The sequence below is a fragment of the Apteryx rowi genome, unplaced genomic scaffold (assembly GCF_003343035.1).
Source record: "Apteryx rowi isolate R43461 unplaced genomic scaffold, aptRow1 scaffold_312, whole genome shotgun sequence".
Lineage (NCBI taxonomy): Eukaryota > Metazoa > Chordata > Aves > Apterygiformes > Apterygidae > Apteryx > Apteryx rowi.
In genome coordinates this window covers 387,162-408,645 of record NW_020449553.1, presented here as the reverse complement: position 1 = coordinate 408,645, position 21,484 = coordinate 387,162, and the positions used below count along the sequence as shown (strand labels likewise).

The 21,484-nt window shown below is 38.0% G+C and overlaps 1 protein-coding gene across 1 annotated transcript in view; it reads left to right on the top strand.

Moving 5' to 3' along the window:
- The window catches only part of MYOM1 (myomesin 1), a 77,047-nt gene extending 56,456 nt beyond the window's left edge, over window positions 1-20,591 (top strand). Inside the window, exons 26-39 of the mRNA XM_026070574.1 lie at window positions 375-519; window positions 1,203-1,262; window positions 1,519-1,586; window positions 2,801-2,914; window positions 3,887-3,974; window positions 4,729-4,767; window positions 4,853-4,958; window positions 6,712-6,875; window positions 8,130-8,166; window positions 8,474-8,496; window positions 10,081-10,136; window positions 15,585-15,800; window positions 19,070-19,214; window positions 20,425-20,591. Coding sequence (XP_025926359.1) covers window positions 375-519; window positions 1,203-1,262; window positions 1,519-1,586; window positions 2,801-2,914; window positions 3,887-3,974; window positions 4,729-4,767; window positions 4,853-4,958; window positions 6,712-6,875; window positions 8,130-8,166; window positions 8,474-8,496; window positions 10,081-10,136; window positions 15,585-15,800; window positions 19,070-19,214; window positions 20,425-20,591 — 1,428 coding nt within the window. The remainder of the gene's footprint in view (window positions 1-374; window positions 520-1,202; window positions 1,263-1,518; window positions 1,587-2,800; window positions 2,915-3,886; window positions 3,975-4,728; window positions 4,768-4,852; window positions 4,959-6,711; window positions 6,876-8,129; window positions 8,167-8,473; window positions 8,497-10,080; window positions 10,137-15,584; window positions 15,801-19,069; window positions 19,215-20,424) is intronic.
- The last annotated feature ends 893 nt before the right edge of the window (window positions 20,592-21,484 follow it).

The following is a 21,484-nucleotide window of genomic DNA, read 5'->3' as shown; positions in this document are numbered from 1 at the left end:
TGACATGCTTTTGTTACACAGTGAGATCAGTTAGAAGACAGGAATAGAGCATTCTACACTAAAGCTTATAAAAATATCATCATCTCAAAGATAATATTATTTTGAAGATATGCAAATCTAAACCTTTCTAATGAAAAAGAACATGATACTCAGCATGGAACAGAAATGACACATACTTATAGTATTAGTAAATAGGCTTCCATCATTAACAGGTTTCTTACTTGTTTGGTTACATGTTCAGACCTGGTGATAGACACAGTGAGAATCTGAATAAAGAAAACAAAGAGTTTCACCTAAAGATGCCGTATAATGTTTGCCGAATATTTTCTGATTCTGATGGCTATTAATTGTTGCTTTACTTTCTGTTCCTGAAGAAATACAAAATGAAGGTGGACCAGAAGACAGGCCTTGTTGAAATGATTATGGATAAACTTGAGGACAAGGATGAAGGAACCTACACTTTCCAGCTTCAGGATGGAAAAGCAACCAACCAGTCCAGCCTTGTCCTCATTGGTGATGGTAAGCTAATCTATGCTTTTGTTTTTTATTGTAGTAGGCTGGAAAAACTATACTAAGGATACCTCAGTTGTCCGCTTCACTTTCCAGTGTTTTCCTGATTCTATAGTAATAAAAGTTCCAGTGGTTTGTCATGTTACAGTGCTTGCCTGCCTCATATAGGACAGAGTGTGTGTGTGAACTACTATTTGTAAAGTGTCTGGAGAAAGGGGAATTGTTTTAGAAATATAAAATATTGCAGTCTGTCATGGTTTGCTTTTCTACAGCTGCAATGAAAATTTCCCAGAATAATGAACTGATGTAAATGCCTGTTCATGTTAGCTAGCAATATATACCTGCACCTCTTAGAATTGCAGCTGCTTGCTGATGCTGCAGTCTCTCTTTTTTTTACTTCCTACTGAGAGTGAGAAGTGGCTGTATGATTGAAAATAACACTTCGTCAGAAGTGACACATGTTAAACTCCTGATGACTGTAAGCAGCTAGGACAGCTGAGTTAGCTGTAATCAAGTTCTGACACTTTCAAATGTTCAGTATTAAGTTTCTGAGTGAAAACTTGACCCTATAGCAGAATTCTCACTGACCTCCAAGGGGGAAGAGTTTCACCTAACTGTTATAACAACATTCAGTGCTGTACAAATGACATACTTTCTTTAGCTATAATTTTTTTCCTGTTTTTAATCCCTAGTGTTCAAGAAGCTGCAGAATGAAGCAGATTTCCAGAGAAAAGAGTGGCACAGGAAACAAGGTGATGATATGAATATTCGTACGAATCACATATATGTTACTTTGTTAAGTATAGTAGTATGTTTATATATGTTAATTTGAAATAGATGTTCTTATTCTGTCTATGCAGTTGCTTGTCTTCTGAAGGAAAAATAGGAAAAAAATGAACACATTAAAATATAACACTATTCTTGGCAAGAAAAACATGTTTGCCTTTGCTTTTGTATTGTGAATACCACTGATGAGATTTTAAAAAATATATCTGTAATTTTAAACAGGTCCTCATTTTGTGGATAAACTGGGATGGGAAGTTACCAGTGATTGCAATGTGCTGTTGAAATGTAAGGTAAGAGGCAAGGAAGTCTTTAGAAGTACAATGTTCAAAGATGTAGTTTGAACTGCCACTGCTTAGATGGGGAGGGAAAGGACTAAAGACATGCCCTTTGCCTTTGTATTCACAATTACATACTGGATAGTGACAGATTCTCTGAAAACACAAAGGCTAATCCTCCTGGTGTGATTGCAGATCATCTGAGACTTAGGGCTGTATCTGTAAAGCAAAAAATAGAGCTGAAAAATAGACAAAGAAGAGGACAGTGGTGAAATCCAAATGATTTGAACTCCAACATACCTGATAAAAATTGTCAGTATAATCAGTAAGCTCTGTTTTCTTTGCAGAAATACAGTATATCAACAAACAGCAATACATTGGTTGTTCCGTAAAGGATAGAAAGAGAGGGCAGAAGAGAAAGGAAAAGTTCTTCAAGGCAGGGGCTTTGTTATTATTTGGTCGGTGCTTGTCACCATTGGTATTTTGAGACTTGCTAGAGGTGCCTGTGTAGTTTCATAATTCAGGCATTTAACAGAAAGGAGAGACTGAGACGGGGAGTGGGATAGAAGGAATGCAACATTTGTTCTAAAGAGATGAAGAACGTCTGCCTCCAGGCCTTAAAGGTGTTATCATCTGGTAGATCTCCAGTGAGCTCTCTGAAGTGAGTTAGGACCAGCACAGTTCCCTGTGTATTCCCGCACATATTGCAAGCAGGAATAAACAAACTAAAACATTTTGTGCTCCTTGCTTTTTTCAGACAAAACACACTGGCAAATAGCTTAAATTTTTTTCTTCAGGTCTGTCAGATGTCCATCCACCCTTCCATCCATCCATCTGTCCATCCATCCATCCATCCATCCATTCACATCCACCCATCCATCCAGGAACCTGAATAGGAATGAGGGTTCTTTGTGAATTCTGGGACATTCTGATTTTCTTTCTGTTCATGTGTGTAGAAATCCCCTGGACAGGATTCAGTGGTTACCTGGACTCCTTGAGGCTGTTCAAAGCTTTTTCTGCTCTCTTTTTATTCCTTCAGTTTTCCTTCTTGCATCCCTCATTTTACTAGTGAGGCCTGCAACAACATCCTTATAACTCACTGCAATCAAGCTGTAAAGTTTGCTGTTCTTCAGTGTTATCCCAGGATTTATACGGACTAACCTGTGCAGTACTAAGTTCATCTGATCAAATGAACAGAATAATAATGGTGTGGTTTTCATCCTTTTTAGGTGGCTAACATTAAGAAGGAAACACACATTGTATGGTACAAAGATGACAGGGAGATAATGGTAGATGAAGAACATGACTTTAAAGACGGTGTATGTACTCTGCTGATATCAGAGGTGAGTGACTGTCTTTGTTAGCCCTAAACATTAATGTTAATGTTATGACTTTAGATGAAAGATATGATCTAATCTGATATTTCAGCAGAACAATCAAAATAGGAAGTGGGCTTTAAAAATGGAAAAGCTCACGAGGCGTCTGTATTTTAGCTAAAGCAATTTTCTATCTTTAACTCTGCTAATTCAGGTTATCAGGAAATGATGACAAAAGAGATAATAAGCTTGTCACTTCCTTTTCAGATTAGTTTAACAACAGAATGAGACCACATTTATGTTGTGTGAGTTGCATTAGGAAAGTGTTTGTCACTCGCAGACTTTAAAAGGACCAGGCTCCGCAGCCAGCCGTGAGACTAATCTGAGAGACTTCAGTTCATTACCAGCTTTGCTGCAGATTCTGTGCATGACCTGCATTAACCCCTTAATCCCTCTGAGTCTCAATTCCTCTAACTGTGAAAGGGAAGAAGGGCCAGGGTGCCACGGGGGCCAGGGCCCCCCGGGGCCGGGAGCTGCCGGTGGGGCAGGGCCAGGCCTGGCCGCCAGGGCCCGTCACCCTGCCCCTAGGGAGCAGGGCGCCGGGGAGCCGGGGCAGCCCCAGCCCCGGGGGGCGTCGGGCACTGCCACAGCAGGGGCCAAGGCTGGGTGGGCACCTGCGGTTTGGGGCAGTAGCTCAGCCCAGGCCCTGCGGGAGTCCCTCAGCCAAAAGCGGCTCCCTGGGGCCGGGGCATCAGAGGGCCTCTCCCCACGGCCCCGGTCAGACAGGCCCCCTTGGCCACACCGGCCAAACACCCCAGTGGGGCCACGTGCTGAGGGCCCTTCCAAAGAGTTAGTACCTTGTGAGAGAGAGGATGTATTTCAAAGGCTAAATCTAACCTTTTAAATTCCCATGAGAGAAACAGCAGAGGTATCTACAGTGAAATCTAGATTTCTACAGTAACTACTTTGAATACTGATTTTACTGCTCCTATATTACAGTTTTCTAAGAAAGATGCTGGAACTTATGAAGTCATATTAAAGGATGACAGAGGAAAGGACTCAAGTGAACTAAAGCTCACGAATGCAGGTCAGAGCCACGTTCTGAGTGTTGTAAGTCATACCAGTTTACAGGGTGAATGCTTGCCTGCAAATGAGTTTTTGGTAATATAGACAAATGCATATGTCACTTTCATGTGGTTTTGTTCCTCCTGTGTGTAAGATTGTCTCATTAGAAAACTGATTTTTCAGTACAAATAACGTTTGAATATGGCTTATTGCATTTGGATTATGTGTAATTTTGGGAGAATATTATGACTAAAGCTAAGCAAAATAACACTTTTCACCAGAGGCACATCAGTAGTAAAAGTATACAAGTATAAAAGGAAATTACAGAACTAAATAATTTTAAAAGCTTTCACATTTTTATTATGCTTTCCCATTCTTTTGTTTAGGAGCATTCCCACTCATTGTAGTCACTGTATTTTTAGAATTTCAGTACTACTTATTCTTCCAAGCCAGTGGGGAAAAATTCATATCTATTAGAATGTATATGGATGGGTTAACATACCAACTGAATATTGTAATTTACAGAAAAGAAAAGAGAATGTAGCTCAGTTCAGCTGCAGCAGTATTCATCAAGGCTGTGATTAAATAAAGTCAGGAAATCATGGAATAACAGGCTACATTTCTGCACTACTTAGAATTCTAATATGCTTTTCAAGGTAACTCTGATTTCTCTTTGAAACCTGCTGGGGAGGATATTTCAGAGCCAGTACTTGTGCTTTTACTGACTGTTTGAGCTGCAGGCACAGACTCTTAATCTATGGATTTTATTTCCACAGCTTTTGCGGATCTGATGAATGAAGTATGCAGAAGGATTGGTAAGCATTTAATTCTCTTTTCAGATGAATGACTCGTTGTGACACTCCATGAATGGCTGCATAAAAACATATGCTCTTCTTTCAGCTTTATCTGCAACAGACCTGAAAATCCAGAGCACAGCTGAGGGTATTAGACTGTACTCCTTTGTTAATTATTATGTGGAAGATCTGAGAGTAGGCTGGGTGCACAAGTAAGTATGCAAGGGCTTTGCAAAAGTCTGAGTGTTTTTTGCTTTTATAAATTGAACAAAACCTGGATATGTGAGAACTATTGGGCCCAGTTTTCCTTTCATCTTCTCTCATAAGAGAGAAGTCCTGTTAACATCAGTGAATCACACCAGTATGAAACTAGTACAAGATGTACGTCTTGGTGGTGCAGGGCCACCATGCCATCTCTATCACTAGAGTGACAGTCCCATGCCATGTGATGTTGTCAGGGCCATGTTGCTTCAGAGCACTTCCCACATTCCAGATAGGGGCTGCATCTTTCTCTGAATCAGTTTTGAGGAACAACACAAGTAAAAACTGTGGAACTGGCAGGCTTTGAAAAAGGCCAGTACTACTGGTTTAGAGATATCTAGCCTGGAGGTCTGCTTGTCTAGAAGCTGTAACTCACAGGAGCCGGGACAAATGGGCATATCTTCTTAATGCATGGGTTCATGTTTAAGAGACAAAGCAAGCTCCAGCATATGCCTAGGGCAGTAAAATCCATACAACCCTTCCCGTGAGAGCTCACAACCTGATGACAGACAGAAGAATTGAAATTTTTTTACAAGAATTTGAATTCCCTTAAAATTAATGGGAGTTGCATATCCAAATCCATTAGACAGCTTTGAATTCTCAGCCAGGGTAAACAGCTTGCACTGGAAAACCTGGAGACGTAAATAACTTCGATTACTTTAAATCCATTATTAATATTATTGTTGTTTCACTTCCTGTGGACATGGTAGTGGTTAGTCTTTAGGATGGAATCTGAATTACTGATCTTTCAACAAAACTCCATGCAAATGAGGCAGAGAATACCAAGGATATGTTGTCGCATTCTGGCTATAATTATAGGAGCTGATGCTAACCAGCAAAGCTGTCAGAGAAATGAAAGCAGTTTGAAGTTTTCCTGCTGCTTGGCATTGATTTTGACCTGGTATTGCCAGGAGTCCTAAGCATTTCAAAACTGGAAGTGAATATGAAGTAGTCTGGATTTTTTCTCTCTCTTCCTTTTCTGTTTCTTCCTCTCTCTCTCTCTCTTTCTTTTTTTCTGTTTCATTTTTAGAAACTAATTTTATCTTGGAGCACATTGAATTAATCTAGAAAAATTGTTCTTTGACCCTCTAGTATATTTGAAGTTATCAGTTTAAGGAAAAGTTATTTGGCAAATATCTTTCCCCTCATCTGGGGCAATTAATTGCTTAGCTAGGAAGCTGGAAAACTGGTATTTTTTTGTGGAGGAATATCTTTTTCCACAGGCTGATGTCAAAGTATGTTTATGTGCAAAGGCCAAAGCATGGAAGGGCATCAAAAGACATTTTAACTGGGCAAACACTATTAGTAGCAAAAGTAGTTTTGTTGTAGGTACAGCCATATATACATAGTCTTGTTTTCCCTAAGCAGAAATAAACCTATGCTAAGAAGAGAACGTGAACATCTGACAGACGTCTAGGGCTTAAATTTATATAACTCTTTTATGACTCAGAGAATGAACTAAGATGCATCACTTTTCTGCAAACTTTGAGGAGAGCTAGAGCTTGAAGGGAAAATTCTGTCCTGTGAATTCTGCCCCTTTGGTCTTTAGCAAGAATTTGGCTTCAAAAATTTCAAAATATGGTGGCATACCATAGCACCTTGGAAAACATTTACTAACAGCAGATGTATTCAGTGAGTCAACATGAGCAAATCCTACTTATACTCCCGTAAAATGAAAGGATAACATTGTTCTGTATTTTTCAGTGATGTCCAGATTAGATTTACAGACAGGGTTAAGACTGGTGTCACTGGGGAGCAGATCTGGTTGCAGATCAATGAGCCAACTCCACAAGACAAAGGCAAATACACAATGGAACTCTTTGATGGTAAAACAGGACACAAAAAGACAGTGGATCTTTCTGGACAAGGTAGGTCATTCGGTCTATTAATATCATCTGTATGTGAGCATTACATYGTGGCAGGACAGGAGCATCTGTAGCAGGATCTTGCTACAGACCCATTACCCATTGGGTTGTAGGGTCTCTATGTGTGCCTTGCAGCTCAGCAGCCTGGCAGCGTTTGTGGAGGAAGAGCATAAATCATTTGCCCCAACCTCTGCTCTCAGGTCATAAGTTACAGACTAGGTTTTCCTATTCCAAATATCAGCTTGCAGTTTGCCTTAGTGTTGCCCAGTAAGATGCCAGCTCAGTTTCTGGGATATGTTACAAAAACCCTTGTGTTTCTGGCATTGATTGGCAATTTTAAATACAAGCTGTAGCATTGAATGACCTCTATATCTCACCCTTCCAAGTAGTATTTGGAGGAGGAAGTGAGGGACAAGTTTGTTCTGTTACTTTCCCCGCACTGTACTTCTTTGAAGGATATAATAAGGCTCCTTATTCTTTGAAGATGTCAAGACTGGTCCCTTTCATCAACATAATGAAGCAATGTTATGGGAACAGCTAAAATTATTCGGATTGATTTTCGGAAGCTTTTTCTCTGAGAGAGCTCTCAGATCCTAGGAAACAGATGAGCTGCTTCTGAACTGCTGACTCTCTGTCCACAGCAGTTGCCATCCTTGAAGCTTCACACTGGGTGTGCAAGCTCTGTGTAAGGGGATAGCTTTATAATCAGCTCCATACTGCTCCTTCTGTACTCTTTCCCCAGTTTCTGAGAAAAGATATTCCCTCTTCCCTTTCGAAGGGGGAGAGGTTGGCAACTTAGACAGAATTTAGGAAAGACAGAACAGTTTGCAATACCAAACTGGTTTGTTCATGGCATCAGCATGATGCTTCAGAGCAGATGTAAAAAATACTTGGAAATAATACATCTCTTGTATCCTGTAATCTATATTAATGTGGTACATTGTGTGTTTTTTCCAAGTTTTGTGAGGCAATTTCATCCTATCAGTCTCCTATCTCTTTGTGTTAAAGCCTGACTTTCAGAAGAAAAAAATGTATGTTTATGTGTGCATGTGTATATATAATAGCTCTCATGTACAAGACTGCCTTTATCAGTTAAATCATTCAGCATTTTAAGGCTTATACCATATTAAAACAGGCATCAATACATTAATGTTTCTTTAATGTTTCTACATTTTAAGTTTGTCTACATTTTAAATTTAAACTTGTGATGACCCATCTATGAACCTACCTTTAAAATCAACTTTTCTCTTTACAAAGCATTTGATGAAGCCTTTGCTGAATTCCAGAGATTAAAGTAAGTACTGTGCCATCTAAATACAGTAATGGCATCCATAAAATAAAAACTATATTTATGTTTATTTTGTGTTAGAGATAAAAATATGCTGTGAAACAAATACTAGTCCTACAGAAGCCTGTAGGAGTTTTGCATTTGAATTCTTTAGTATAACTGTTATATAACACGTTGGTAATAAAGGAAAAACAGTATTGTCAAATGATGAGATTTTCTTTAATTGATTAAAAGCAGTTAAAAAGAAAAGGTATTTTTCAGTCACTCTAAGTAAACCTCAAATGAAATCTCTTTTTGTTTCTCTCAACTCCAGGCAAGCTGCAATTGCAGAAAAAAGTAAGTGGGCCTTCTTTGACAATAGTTATAACAAATTGTTTATAAAGGCTTTTTTCCTGTCCTGAAGGTTGTGTGTTGGGAGAGAGAGAGCATGTATACATGTGTGTATATGCACAAGCACATCCTAATACTAGTTTGTTCTTACACCAAGGAGAAGCAAGGAAAGTAACCTTTCAGTGGCACTAATTATGGGCCACATCATTGATTTTTCCAGTCTGAGCTCCTGTTCCCATTACCAGTTAGCCTTCTCTAAAAGTTATTATTATTGCTGAGATGTCTCATGCATGTTCTCTGCACAAAAATCACTTTGTTTTGAAAGCTGGAGGAAATCACTCAGCTAGTTTTGAACTATCTATCTAAAGTGTTAAATGGCTGTGTACCATATACAGAGATGCTGTGGGTAAGAAAGCCGTACTAGCTTTTATATGGCTGAAAACTAGATCTTCAGATCTCTTGATACTTTTGCATTTAAAAGTGTCAGTTCCAACATAATAATTAAAACAAAAATTATCAATTAATAAATCAGTCATTAGAAATCAGACTGAGTTATTAAGCTCTATCTTCTTCCTATTTATTTGCACAAAAATGCATGGAAAATGTAACACCTCAAAAAATTCCCCCACTGAAGATTTCTTTCAGACCTGTATAGAAATGAGGACAGACTGATTAGAGATCTGAGCTAACTCCTCAGTGGACGTACACTCCAAATAGGATGGACATTGGGAATGTACAATAATACCTACTAGTCCCAGCTGAGACAACATGAAGGGATCAGTAGCCCTACCGTAAGCCACTCATTTCTGACTCTGAACCATTCATATGGGACTATACATTACTTGATGTAATATAGCCATGTTTCTGGTTTCATCAGGTTATTTACTCCAAACCACATATTTTACAGAATGGGGCATTAGCAGCTGTGATGAAAGGAACTCTCTGTGTAGTCATTTCCGTCCTCTGCCAAGCTCCAAGACTTAAAACTAACACAATCCATATCCCAGATTGAGTGCATCAAAGGCTGCATGCACTCAGCTTAGTTTTATTTATGTAAGATTGCTATAGGACTTTGAAATTAAAGCTGTAGACCAGATTTTGATCTCATTTACACCCAAATACATCTAAACAAAGTGGTGGAATTTCACTGCTGTCAGCAAGATTGGAATCTGTCCTTGCATTTAGATCAAAGCCTATCTCCACTGYTGTTCATCTCTTTTCATAATCACAAAGTTTTTAGGTTATGGCATGGAAAATTTAGGGCACCAGATCCCAAAAATTCAGATTTTTTTGTGCATTCAGAAGTAACACTGAATTAATTGGTGGCAAAATCTGCAGGACAGAGCCATGTACTTTAATTTCCCTCAGTAAGTGACTGACAGCCAGCTATTAACACATCTTTTGCTGTGAATTTAATGTTATTTTAAGTCCAAATGGTGTGCTAAGAATGCTGAATAATTCTCTCCATGTGCATATACTAGAGACAAGTTGTACAAAAATAAGATAAAAGGAGAGAATTAGAGGGGAAACAAAATCTGGGTCAGAGTAGATTTTGAAACATTAAAGAAAATTATGCTCATGTATTTTCAGATCGTGCACGGGTACTTGGAGGTTTGCCCGATGTTGTCACCATCCAGGAAGGCAAGGTACAGTAAATTAACTGAAGCTTTATACAACAACCAAACAGCTTGAATACCTTTCAACAATGGAAAAATATTCACCTTTTTTAACAGGTTCCATCTTCGAAATCTGCTACATTATTTATTCATTTCCTGTCTTCTGTATATAATTCAACAGTCTTGGACAGATGGTTTTATTTATTTATTTATTTTCTTAAGCATTAGATAAAAGTGAGATGACAACGCAAGTTGAGACAAAAACTCCTTATGTAACCACCTCTTTAAAAATTCATGCCCAGGTTTCACAGTTAGATTTTTGTAACAAGGTATCAGGGAAGGTTTCATTCCTTTTTTTACAAGATAGCTAGTCATTCTGTAGCTTATGTAGTTAAGTTTCTCAAGACATGGCAAGACAGTCAGACGCAGAAAGGTTGTTTTTTAAATAGTTTAAAACATATAACCCATTCTAGTTCAATTCTTTTCTAGACAAAAGGAGAAAGTCTTCTCTATTTCATCAGGGTAAACAGGAAGGAAGTCAAAAGAAGTCACTGATATGACACTGGATTATATTAGTTAGCAGAGTTTAGCTGAAAGATTATCATAAGGTGCTATCAGAGGAATGTGGCTACATTGGTGCTTGAGCACAGAACAGATGAATGAGGAAGCCTTTTCTAATCTGGTAACTATTTCCCAGCACTCTACTTCTACAAGATTTTGCATAATAATACTGAGACCAAGAATTGTCTGCCGTTCACTTCCCTTTGGTCAGCCACTAGCCACTTCCTGTTTGAAATGTGCATGAATGTCGAAATAAGGTGTGTGAATGGAACTGAAAAACTGTAACGTGACAACTACAGTAAGGCAGCTTCCTCATACTTACAGCTTTAGCTGGCTGTAGGTCAGCTGAGTCAAAAGCGTTTGATTATAAGCTGAACAGAAATATTAAGAATCTAAAATCTTGGCCTGAATTGCCTTGCAATGCAAGATATAGCATTGCTGACAGGTAGTGGACTGAAGCAGTTCTGGGAAAATTAAGTATCTTGGCGTTGTAAAAAGAAATAACATTTGATAAGACCTTTCATTAAGAGATTTAGCAATTTATGGGAATGCTGTAAAAATAGGAAGTTCTCATATATGTATTGTAACTGCAGAACTGTGGGTAGAAGACAAAAAGAAATGGAATGAATTTGCAGATTTTCTGCTAAAACTGCTTTTGCTTGAAGATGAGATTCTCATACTGCTTTGGCAGGGGATAAAATTTGGGTGGTTATTGTCTGTTTTAAGCTTTCTGCCAAAGGAGAGTTGAAATGAAGTCATATGGAAGAGTATGAGCTCACTAAATCAAAATGTGGAGAGTTTATGAAATGAGAAATTGTAAAAAACAAGTTGCAAAATTTTACCCAGACACACATTGTCCATGATAGCAAGAACACTTGTGATGTTTGAATAAGTTACTGAAAAACTTCCAGAACTCAACACAAATATCCTTGACCTTATGTTTCTGGATTCAATAGCTGATCTTTTTGAGAAAGAGAATAGGACAGAGAGTGATCAGGGAAAACAGTGCTTGTCTGGGTGTTGTTGGCTCATCTGTCTAATGTTTGCATATATGCTGGAGAGAGGCGATTGCAGTCCTCTATATCTGTTGTGTAATTCATCCAAATTGCACAGTCATCAAGGTTTCTGAAAAAGAGTAAATGAGGTAGTAGAGGACTCACAATTGCAAGCTTTGATTCTGAATCCAAGTGTGTACATAACTATAGAGCTATATGAACAGATTGGTATCCCTTGAATTTCAAGCATATGCATGCCTCAAACTTAAACTTAACACTATGACTGTGATGCTATTTACTGAATTTTTGCATGTGAGCTGAAGTATATGTGTGAGAATACATGAACCAGTGTTATTCCAGTGCTAACCAAACAGTGTTCCAGATGGCCTAAGGGGCTTCCACTGATAGACATAAATGCTCTTCAGCACTGTGATATAATTAGAAAAGGCTAAGTATCAGTCATATTAGGGAGGAATTTGAACTAACAGGAGGTACTAGTAGAAGTTTTGCGTACAGCTGGCCAAATTAACCTAAGTGGCTGTTCAAACCAAGTAAGGCCTGTAGCTGGGTAGGGGACTTTATTTTTAAAGGAGACTTAGGATTCTGACAGACAGGCACTTGCAAACCTAGATGCAACATGTTACATCCTTCTGTTCACCAATTCTTCATTCTACCCTTCTGCCAGGTGTTACTRCCCTCACAGCTAGCCTGGGAGAAGGGAGCTTTAGCTGCTTTACTTCACACACTGGCATCATAGCCCAGATTGCCCATGAATGTGGGTTTGTGCTAATATGCAAGAGGAACAGCAATACCTGAAATACAATGACACAGTCCCCTCTGACACCTGCACTACTCTTGTGATAATCTGCAATGAAAGGCAGAAAAGGTAGTGGGGGACAGAAAGGTCTGGACTTGCAGCAGCAGGTTGCTCCAAGTGCACACACATCAGTGCCACAGGTCCGGACTTGTTTGTGACTTTCTGTGTGGAGCTCTGAAACCCTGGGATCTGGTTCAAAGAGGTGGGGACTGCACAGGGTTTTTGTGGTAGAACAGATACTGAGGTAGAACAGATACTTCCATTCCCTTACCATGACATCTAGACAGATTTCTAGTCCTTTTTTTCCTGACAATCATCAGAGCCAGACAAGTACTAGAAAAGGGGAATTTTCTTGAAAGGCAAAATTGCCTCTTTCCACTCAGGAGGAGCAGGACAAAATAATTTGTGCTTTTCACTGGGATAAGGATTTCAGGATGAATACAGCATTATAATCAGTGGGTTTTGTGAGTAATAAGTATACAAACACATCAGTGAACAGTCTCCTGCCCAAAGGACAAAAAATCTAAACCAGATGGGAGTAGTCACAATGGGCAATCACTTTTCCTTGGCTAAGGCTCCATGATCTTGGAATCACCTTCCAGAAAATGCTAATATGAATAAAGATCTCACCATCTGCACAGTGAATGATAAGAAACATCTCTGCACATTAGTAACCAGGAAATAAATAATAAGAGTTGGGAACATCAAAAGAGGAGCACTGCTGTCAAACAGGAGCTAGCGATGCAAGGTTAAGCAAAACACAGCTATTTCAAGGAAAGTTTTAGAAGAAAAAAGGGTTATCACTGCTCCTGCATCTCTTTGAATTAAGGAAAACTGACACTACTTCAAACAACTGAGGTTTCAATGATGCCACTAATAGAGCTACCTAAGTCATAGACATCAGCTCATTAAGATCTTTGAGTGGCAATTGGGACAACTCAGTAGTGACCTGTTGCTTGTTAGAGAATCAGGACACAATAAAGAAATACTGAGTACTGGAAGGGACCCAGACATAATGTCTGGCCAAGGCTGAGGCTGAGGCTGAAGGTATGTTTGTATGGAGAGAGTTAAGGAAGAGGGGGAAATGCAAAACCTCTTGTGTTCCCCATTTTTTTCAAAAAGTTGGACTGATATGACTGAAAACCGCATTCACACCAGTGGGCTATGAGACAAGGGTTTTAAAAGTCCCACACAGTCACCAACTGCAGCCACTGCAAGAAATCAGATAGAGGCCATTTCCAACAGATGTCAACCACCTCACGCTCAGAACATGTCTTTGGTACCAAGATATGTGTGTTGTTGACGGAACAAAGACTTCCCCCTCCCTTTTGTTCTCATTTTGATCCTTAGGAGATGCAGGGTTGATTTGATTTTGATTTTCTTGAGAGAGGTAGAAAAATGCTTTGTTTTTATAGAGGTATCTATTTTMTATTTATCCATTTCCATAGCTTTATGGGTGTATCTCTTCTGTCCCATCTTCCACCATTACACTAACAGATATGAAGTAGAGAAATAGAGGGAAGTTAGCCTGTGAAATAGATTTCTCACGGTTCATTTTTATCATGAGTGCATATAGGGCTAACAATGTGAGGTCTTTTCAGTTGTCTATTTTTGACATATTTTTATCAAGATCCTTTAAGAAAATAGAAGAGAAACTTGATTCCAGTTCTTCCTCTTAGTCCATGCCTCATGTAACACTGAAGAACATTTTCTCTGTAGTAAAAATTCATCAAATTCTCTAGAGGAAAAAGTTAGATTCTGCTTTGAATCACATTTTAAGTTCAGACCAATGTACTGTTTAATACTGAGACATAATTGCTTCCTTCCTAAAGAAAGGTCCATAAAAAGGTCTACGTACCACTGAAGTAAGCTTTTTCACATTTGACTTTCTGTGTGATGTTCACTTTTGCAAACTCTTTTAGGAAGATTCCCATAGCATTATGATGAGAGGAGGGGATAACAGTTACAGTGAGGAAGGGAGCATAAACAAGACTCCAGGACTTTAAGTCTCTTGGGAGAGATAGCAGTTAAACAGGATTACAATATTATGATATACTAACGCTTCAGACCCCCCAGGTCTTTGTTTAGTAGGTCTGGGGTAATTAGACTTCATTCACAAGGGATTTTCTTCATTCTTAAAAGGACAGCATTTGCTCCAAATGTGACAGTCTTAATGTTGTGTCTGTATCCTAATTTAATTTTTGATGTAGTACTTTCTTTATTATTTAAGAATCAAGTTGATTATTGATGTTGAAGTCTACAGCATTCTATGAGATTAAATGTATAAGTATCTCCCAAACATTAATTTCTTGGTTGACAATGACAAAGAAAAGAAAAAAATAAAGGAGTCCTGATCATCGTGTGCACACTAGACTTGCTAGCCTGCAGRAGCTGTTCATCTGCAAGTGATCTCTCCAACAGCTGACTTTCTGAYGATGAAGAGGCTTCCTTCAGCCAGTTAAGAATGGATTCAGCGCTTAGGAACCTTGCTAATCACGGAGGGAAATACTTGTATGAGCACCAAATAAACAATAAAGCCTGTATYGATTTCAGATAAAAATACTTTATAGGACTGTGTAAAACAACTCAAGTCTGTTGGAAGAGCTGTTGGGGCATAGTTTAGAATGATCCTAAATTAAACAAATTGTTCCAGGGACACTTTGTTCTTAGTTACTATTAAAAAAAAAAAAAGAGCTATGCTTTCTTTACTTCTGTGGCAAATGTATTGTGAGCTTAACCTGAAAAAATCCATCTGATAGATCTTCAAATTCTTATTTTGGGTCTAACACAAATGCAGATAATATCTAATTTTGTATTAAACAGTATGCATGGAGGAAGTCCTACTAATGATCCTGAGAGCAGAGAAGAGAGTACATAAAATATTGAAAGGTTTTAATGGAGCTTTTGAATTAATTGAGTTCCTCCTTTCCTTTAGGATAGATAAGACTATGACAAAAATTATTGATCACTGATGACGATGTGCATCCATTTACCAACAGTAGGGAAGCTAAATGAGGATTTGTGTGGAACATTTGGAGAATTATGCATCAAAACATACAGTAAATATTTACTCTTACATGTAATGCTTTTGTACTTTTTCTATAGGCACTTAATCTTTCTTGCACTGTCTGGGGAGATCCTGCCCCAGAGGTCTCATGGCTGAAGAATGAGAAATCATTTGTATCAGATGCTAATTGCATCCTGAAATTTGAATCTGGAAAAAATGTCAGCTTTACCATTTCTGCTGTGTCCACACTCGACTCTGGGAAATACAGCATTGTGGTGAAGAACAAGTATGGCACAGAGACCAGCGATGTCACTGTAAGTGTGTTCATACCTGAGGAAGAGGCAGAATCTGAACAAGAGAAAACTAAAGATAAGAAAAAGAAAGTGTGAATTTAAGACTAGGAAACGGAAGTGTGGGGGAGATTTTGGATGAGACACTGACATAATCTGTGTGTGTAAATTGCCTTCTGCTTTAGCAGGTAGTCTTGGATTTTTCCATTCACTTCACTTGTGTTTGTAGTACACTATTTGTGCCTGGGAAAACAGTGCCTTTCCTAAGTATTTACTAAATGCTAACTTCACAGAATCTAGCTGGGCCGTCTTCAGTTAGGCTAAACGCATGCTGGCCATAAACTCAAGTCCACAATTTGACCCTTTTTCTGGAGCATTTGACCATACAACACAAATCAAAAGGGTGAAGAAGCATTTCAGCAGAGGCAACTAATAAAGTAGATGGAAAGGTAAAGAATGATCAAGGCATTTTTGAGCAGCAGTTTAGATTTGTTCCAACTTTGGTAAAGTAGAATAGATGGAATGTGTTAGAAAATTACATAATAGAGAAATTAGTGCTGGTTTTTGTCTACATTAAGACCTCTTTGTACTGCTGTGTTAACTTAGGGAGGCCTTAATATGGGTGTAATTTACATCCATAAATATTGTTTATTCTGCCCAATTGGGGTAAAAGTACTGTAATATAAGCAAAAATTAGAGTCAGGAGGCCAGAATACTAACATGTGAGTGTGTCACCAAAAATGTATGAACTCTCTATGTTCACAAATAAATGGAATTCACTTATTTCATTCTATCATAAGTTTGTTTCACTGTGTCTTATTTTACTAGTCACGGCTCTGATAGTTGTTCACGGTATCATAATATCTTAACCCTTTCACTACTGTAATTACTTCTAGCTTTCCTTTAGATCTAYGTTAATCTTCACTGTACTTTTCACTACAAAGCCCACAGTGGCATCACTCCACATATTTCTGTCCAGACCTTCACTGCTTCATATTTCAACTCAAAAAGGTATGTTTTTGCAAATTCAGGCACAGGATTTGTCTCATGGGATTCAGTGGGCCTGCTCATGAAATTTGATTTAAGGGTGTTAGGTAAGTACTTTGTTAGACTGAGACTTCAGTTAGATAATTGTATCCAAAACTAGCACTGGATATCAGAAATAACATATTTCTTAAAGAACTTTTGAAGCTACAGAAAGAATCTTTGCTGGAACCTAGAAAAAAAAAGAGTGTTTTTTTTCAGACAAAAATGTTTCAGAAAAAGTAGTCCAGATCTTTGATCTCTGATGTTTTCTTCTCACTTATATAGATTAAAAACTCCATGTCAGCAATTTTACAGCAGTGCCGCTGATTATTACTAGTGCAGAATGCAGTCCATCCTGTTGGATCTTTAGCAGTTATCAACCCTATTGCTGTTTAAGAGAATCACGTGCCAGGGAAACATTGATTTCTTTTCAGAACTGCTCTCACCACAGCACAATTCTTCACATCAAAATCTGAAGAACTAATATATATCTATTCCGTGTTTTATGCAAGCATGATCTGTGTGCACCTTCCACATACCTTCTCTTGTCATTTTTAACCATTGTGATGGCACAAATCCTGCTGTTCCTCAGGCATTCATCTTGCTGCAATATTGACATTTCTGTGAGGATCACACTAGTAAGTGCTGCACAGCTAATGCTCAGTTAAATCCTTGCCATCTGAGGCTTACTGTTAGTTGTAGCTAATGTGAAAGGCCTTGTGGATGCCAGAAGGAGTCCTTAATCTCTAGTCCATGCAAAATTAAGAGTTGATTTTTGCTGGTGTTGTGTTTAAAATGAGGTCTGTGTCTTTTCAAACAATTTGAGTACTGAAATACATGCACTATAAAACCAAAACCTATCTGAGCCCAGGTTTCCTCAAAAAAATCCAGAAAGTAACAAATGCAGCAGTTTTCAGTTGGAAAAAGGCTGGTGTGTGGTCAGTTCAAAACCTGCTAAGAAATCAGCTGAAATCTTGCTGAGTCTGAGTTTGCCTTTTTGTCTTGTTTGTGCTCAAAACACAAGTGAAATGTCCTGCATGCAAAGCCCTCAGATATCAGGACACCCTAAGAAAGAACAAAAACCTCAGTGAAACAGAATCAGCAAGTTTTGCATGGCTCAGATAACAATAGATTCAACATAGTTATCAATGTTGAAAGTGGGGATTTTTGCAATTTTTGAATAGAGTTCTTTGATCAGTTTCTATAAAAGGCTAATGATTATGATCTTAACCATTCAAAAATATATTTTTATAATAATTATAGTAAATGCTTTCAATTACAAAACTGATAACAGTCAGATTTAAAGCTTCTGACCCACCAAAACATTTTAGCATGTACTTAACTTCATGCGTGAATAGTACCACTGGTTTCAAAGGACACATTACATTTATCTGGTGTAAAGCATATTTTTTTACAGAATGGATTTCACATCAGTGTGATTTTTAACATAAAATTATGTGAAACTAATGTGTTTTCAGCACTTCACATAAACAATATATGTGCTAAGTTTCCATGTGGTCTTACCTCCTAAAATATTTCGACCTCAAATATCAATCTTAATGAGATTACTACAATTTTAAGGTTTAAGTGTGTAATTATGTACATTAATGAATCATGGTCTCAGTTATAAAAATAGCTCAGACTTTATTTAGTTACAACAACTATGTATTAGACAAAGTAAAAATGTTTCTTAATTTTAATTTTCAAAATATGAGAATACTAGTAATTTAAGATATACCATGCTTTCTGAGTTTAAAGAAGAACAGTTGTCAAACTATTTGATAATGTCACTCAGCGTGATATGAAGCCAACCCAAGGATGATAAGCAGGTCATTCCATCTTGGTCCCAGAACGTTTACTATAAAAGCAACAGTGTCACATCTGTTGTCCAGCCTCAAGAGTGCAAACAAGAATATGACTTGCTCCTTGCAATAGCTGATAACTGATCTTTATTACATAGCATTAGCATATTTTTAATAATGATTGCATTTGGCAGCAGTTTGTTTCTTCTACTTTATCTTCAAAAATCTATCCTTATGCCTCCCATTTGGCAGAACTGCAGGGAAATACAACAAATGGATCATTTCCCAGATAATAGGCAGGATCCTGTTTCTCTTTGCTTCAGGAGATATGTATCCCTGAAAGTTAGCGTAATAGTGACTTTCAAGTGTATTGCTGCCAGGGATTCAGTTATGGCAGTTTCAGRCAAAATTTGTGATGCATCCACATTTCTTGCCTGTGCATTTTTTGTTCTTGCTTTGCTTCAGGTGGTTGTGATTCCTATGTCAGGACAGACTGACATGGCTAAGCATGCTGCTAGTGCCCAAGGACATAATCAAAATCATATAACTGTAGCTAAAAAGAAAAAATCAACTACAACAAACAAACAGGAGAAAGAAGGGAAAAAGAAAGGTAAGAATACTTTCACCTTTATGGACTACTGCTCCAAGAAAAAAACTGTTAAACATTTTGCACGTAATAGTCTGTGCAGATCATTACTTCTTAAGTCCCAAACAATCAAGTTTATGGTGTTCTCTTATTCCACAACAAATGCAAAGTACAAATTGGCTGGCTAAACCTCAGTGAAAGAGACTTAAATCAACACTTTTAAATCAACATTTCACTGAGCTATGAGTTCTCACCTTGGCTCAGCTGAATGATGAAAATTTAAGAAGCCATAATAACACTGTCAAATTTCTGAATCCCGAGGAAGGAGTTCCTGACCATTTATACATACACAGATTGAGTGCTTTTCCAAAGTGAAACTCATTTAGGCACTTTGAAAAAAAATTGGTCTTTGCTAACTGGGGGACCATAAGTGCCAAAGCATTCCAGAAAACCTTGACTATATAGCTACTATGGGAGATCGATCTATTATTCTCTCTTACTTTTACCTCTATGCTGAATGGTAAAGTTGAAATTATAGGTGACCATTTCTCTGCCCTATTTAGAGAAAGAGTGAGAGGTAAAAATTTTTTGGCGATTCAGCATTCTTGTATTTTACAGAGTTTTACTGTTCTTTTAAACTCTTATTATATAATTACTATTTGGACACTGATTTATTCTTCACAATTACAATTCCCTTGTGTAGAACATTTTAGCTCCAAATAAGGCTAAAATCCCAACGTTTTTAGTACATCTGTTTTATATATCTTTGCCCAACTCAGTATTTTTTCTTTGTATACAGGGTATGTATGTGTTTTATCATTGCTGACAGACCATATTATACTCTTATTTCCCCTGCCTTCTTCTCCTGAGGCAATAAGAAGTATCTAACTGCATTTCTTTCCTCTCTTGCCTTACTGGTAAGGGTAACTGGACATTTCTGAGCAGTCCTGTAAATGTGATGACTTGCACAAGAAACAATTATTTATTTGAGTAAATGTTTGCAGGTTTGATCTGTTAATCTCTTGAATTACCACAAAGACCTGGGCTTGCTTTTGGCTCTATGAAAAATGGTAACATAATTTGTAACGCCAAATCTTTCTAAATGGGTATGGAAAGAGGAAAAGAACATAGTAAGGTCATAAACAATGCTAAAGCAAAATCTTAGTCTACATACCTCTATGTTAAGCTGAGCATAGGCAATATATGAGAAATTGTATTACTTCTCCTAAATCAGATTTTATTAAGCCACATGTAGAGGAAATTATTGCTACAGAAGAGACACCTGATCCACCTGATCCAAATGAAATCCCTACAGTGGAAACAGAAAAGGATACAGAAAACAACCAGCAAGCAGCAAAGGAGGCTGATGGGAAGACTACAGTAGCAGAGGTCATCCTTTAGCCCACAGAAAGCTTGGATAGGTGGGGAAAGAAACCCTGGAAAAAGAGCCTTAAGTAAAATTATGCTGTTCTTGTGATCTTGTTATGATCCAGATAATAAGTTCAAGCTGGAATTTCATGGGTGGTAAACTAGCCATATTATTTTAACACAAAAATTTTAGTGTTTTTTATAACATTTGTAATAGCTTCACWATTTCAAATGTGTAGTAGCTGTGCATTTACATCTTGGATTAACAGATTAACTGTATTGCATTCATTTATAAGTCTCCTGATAATTACTCATGTATTGAAATGTGATTTTAGTTACTAACAAAATCTCCATGAGAAGCAGAGGTTATTAGAACAAATCTTGTCAAGAACTGACATATTTACTAGTCTGTAAAAAACGTTGATATCATTTACTTATGTGGATCTGATCATCAGTGTATGTAGGTCATCATATTTTGAGCCAGACCCCCCCTTATTTTTTCAAGGAAACCATACATATAGTCCTCTTAATGCCATGTGGGCTGCACTTTTCACCATGAGCAGTGTGGCCACAGGGAAGATCTCCAGAACAGCACCATCTCCTATGGGTGTGGGGAGCCACACAGGTGGTCCACACTGGTGATCCAGGTTTCTTTCATTCACACTTGCTTGCAGCAGATCAGATGGGGCTGATGTCTGGCCATTTCTTATCAMCAAAACTCACTTGACTGCTGTTAAGCCCTTCCAACTTCATTAATCCCCTCCCGGCCTTGGTGAGGTACTGTGCATATAGCACTAATCCACAAAGTATCAATTGGCCCAAATACTCATTCCTCTAAGCCCCTTTTGCTACAGCAGTTGTATTTCTGCTTCCAAGACCTGTCCAACCCATCGTCCTTCTTCCCTCAGCAACTCAGCCCATCCCTG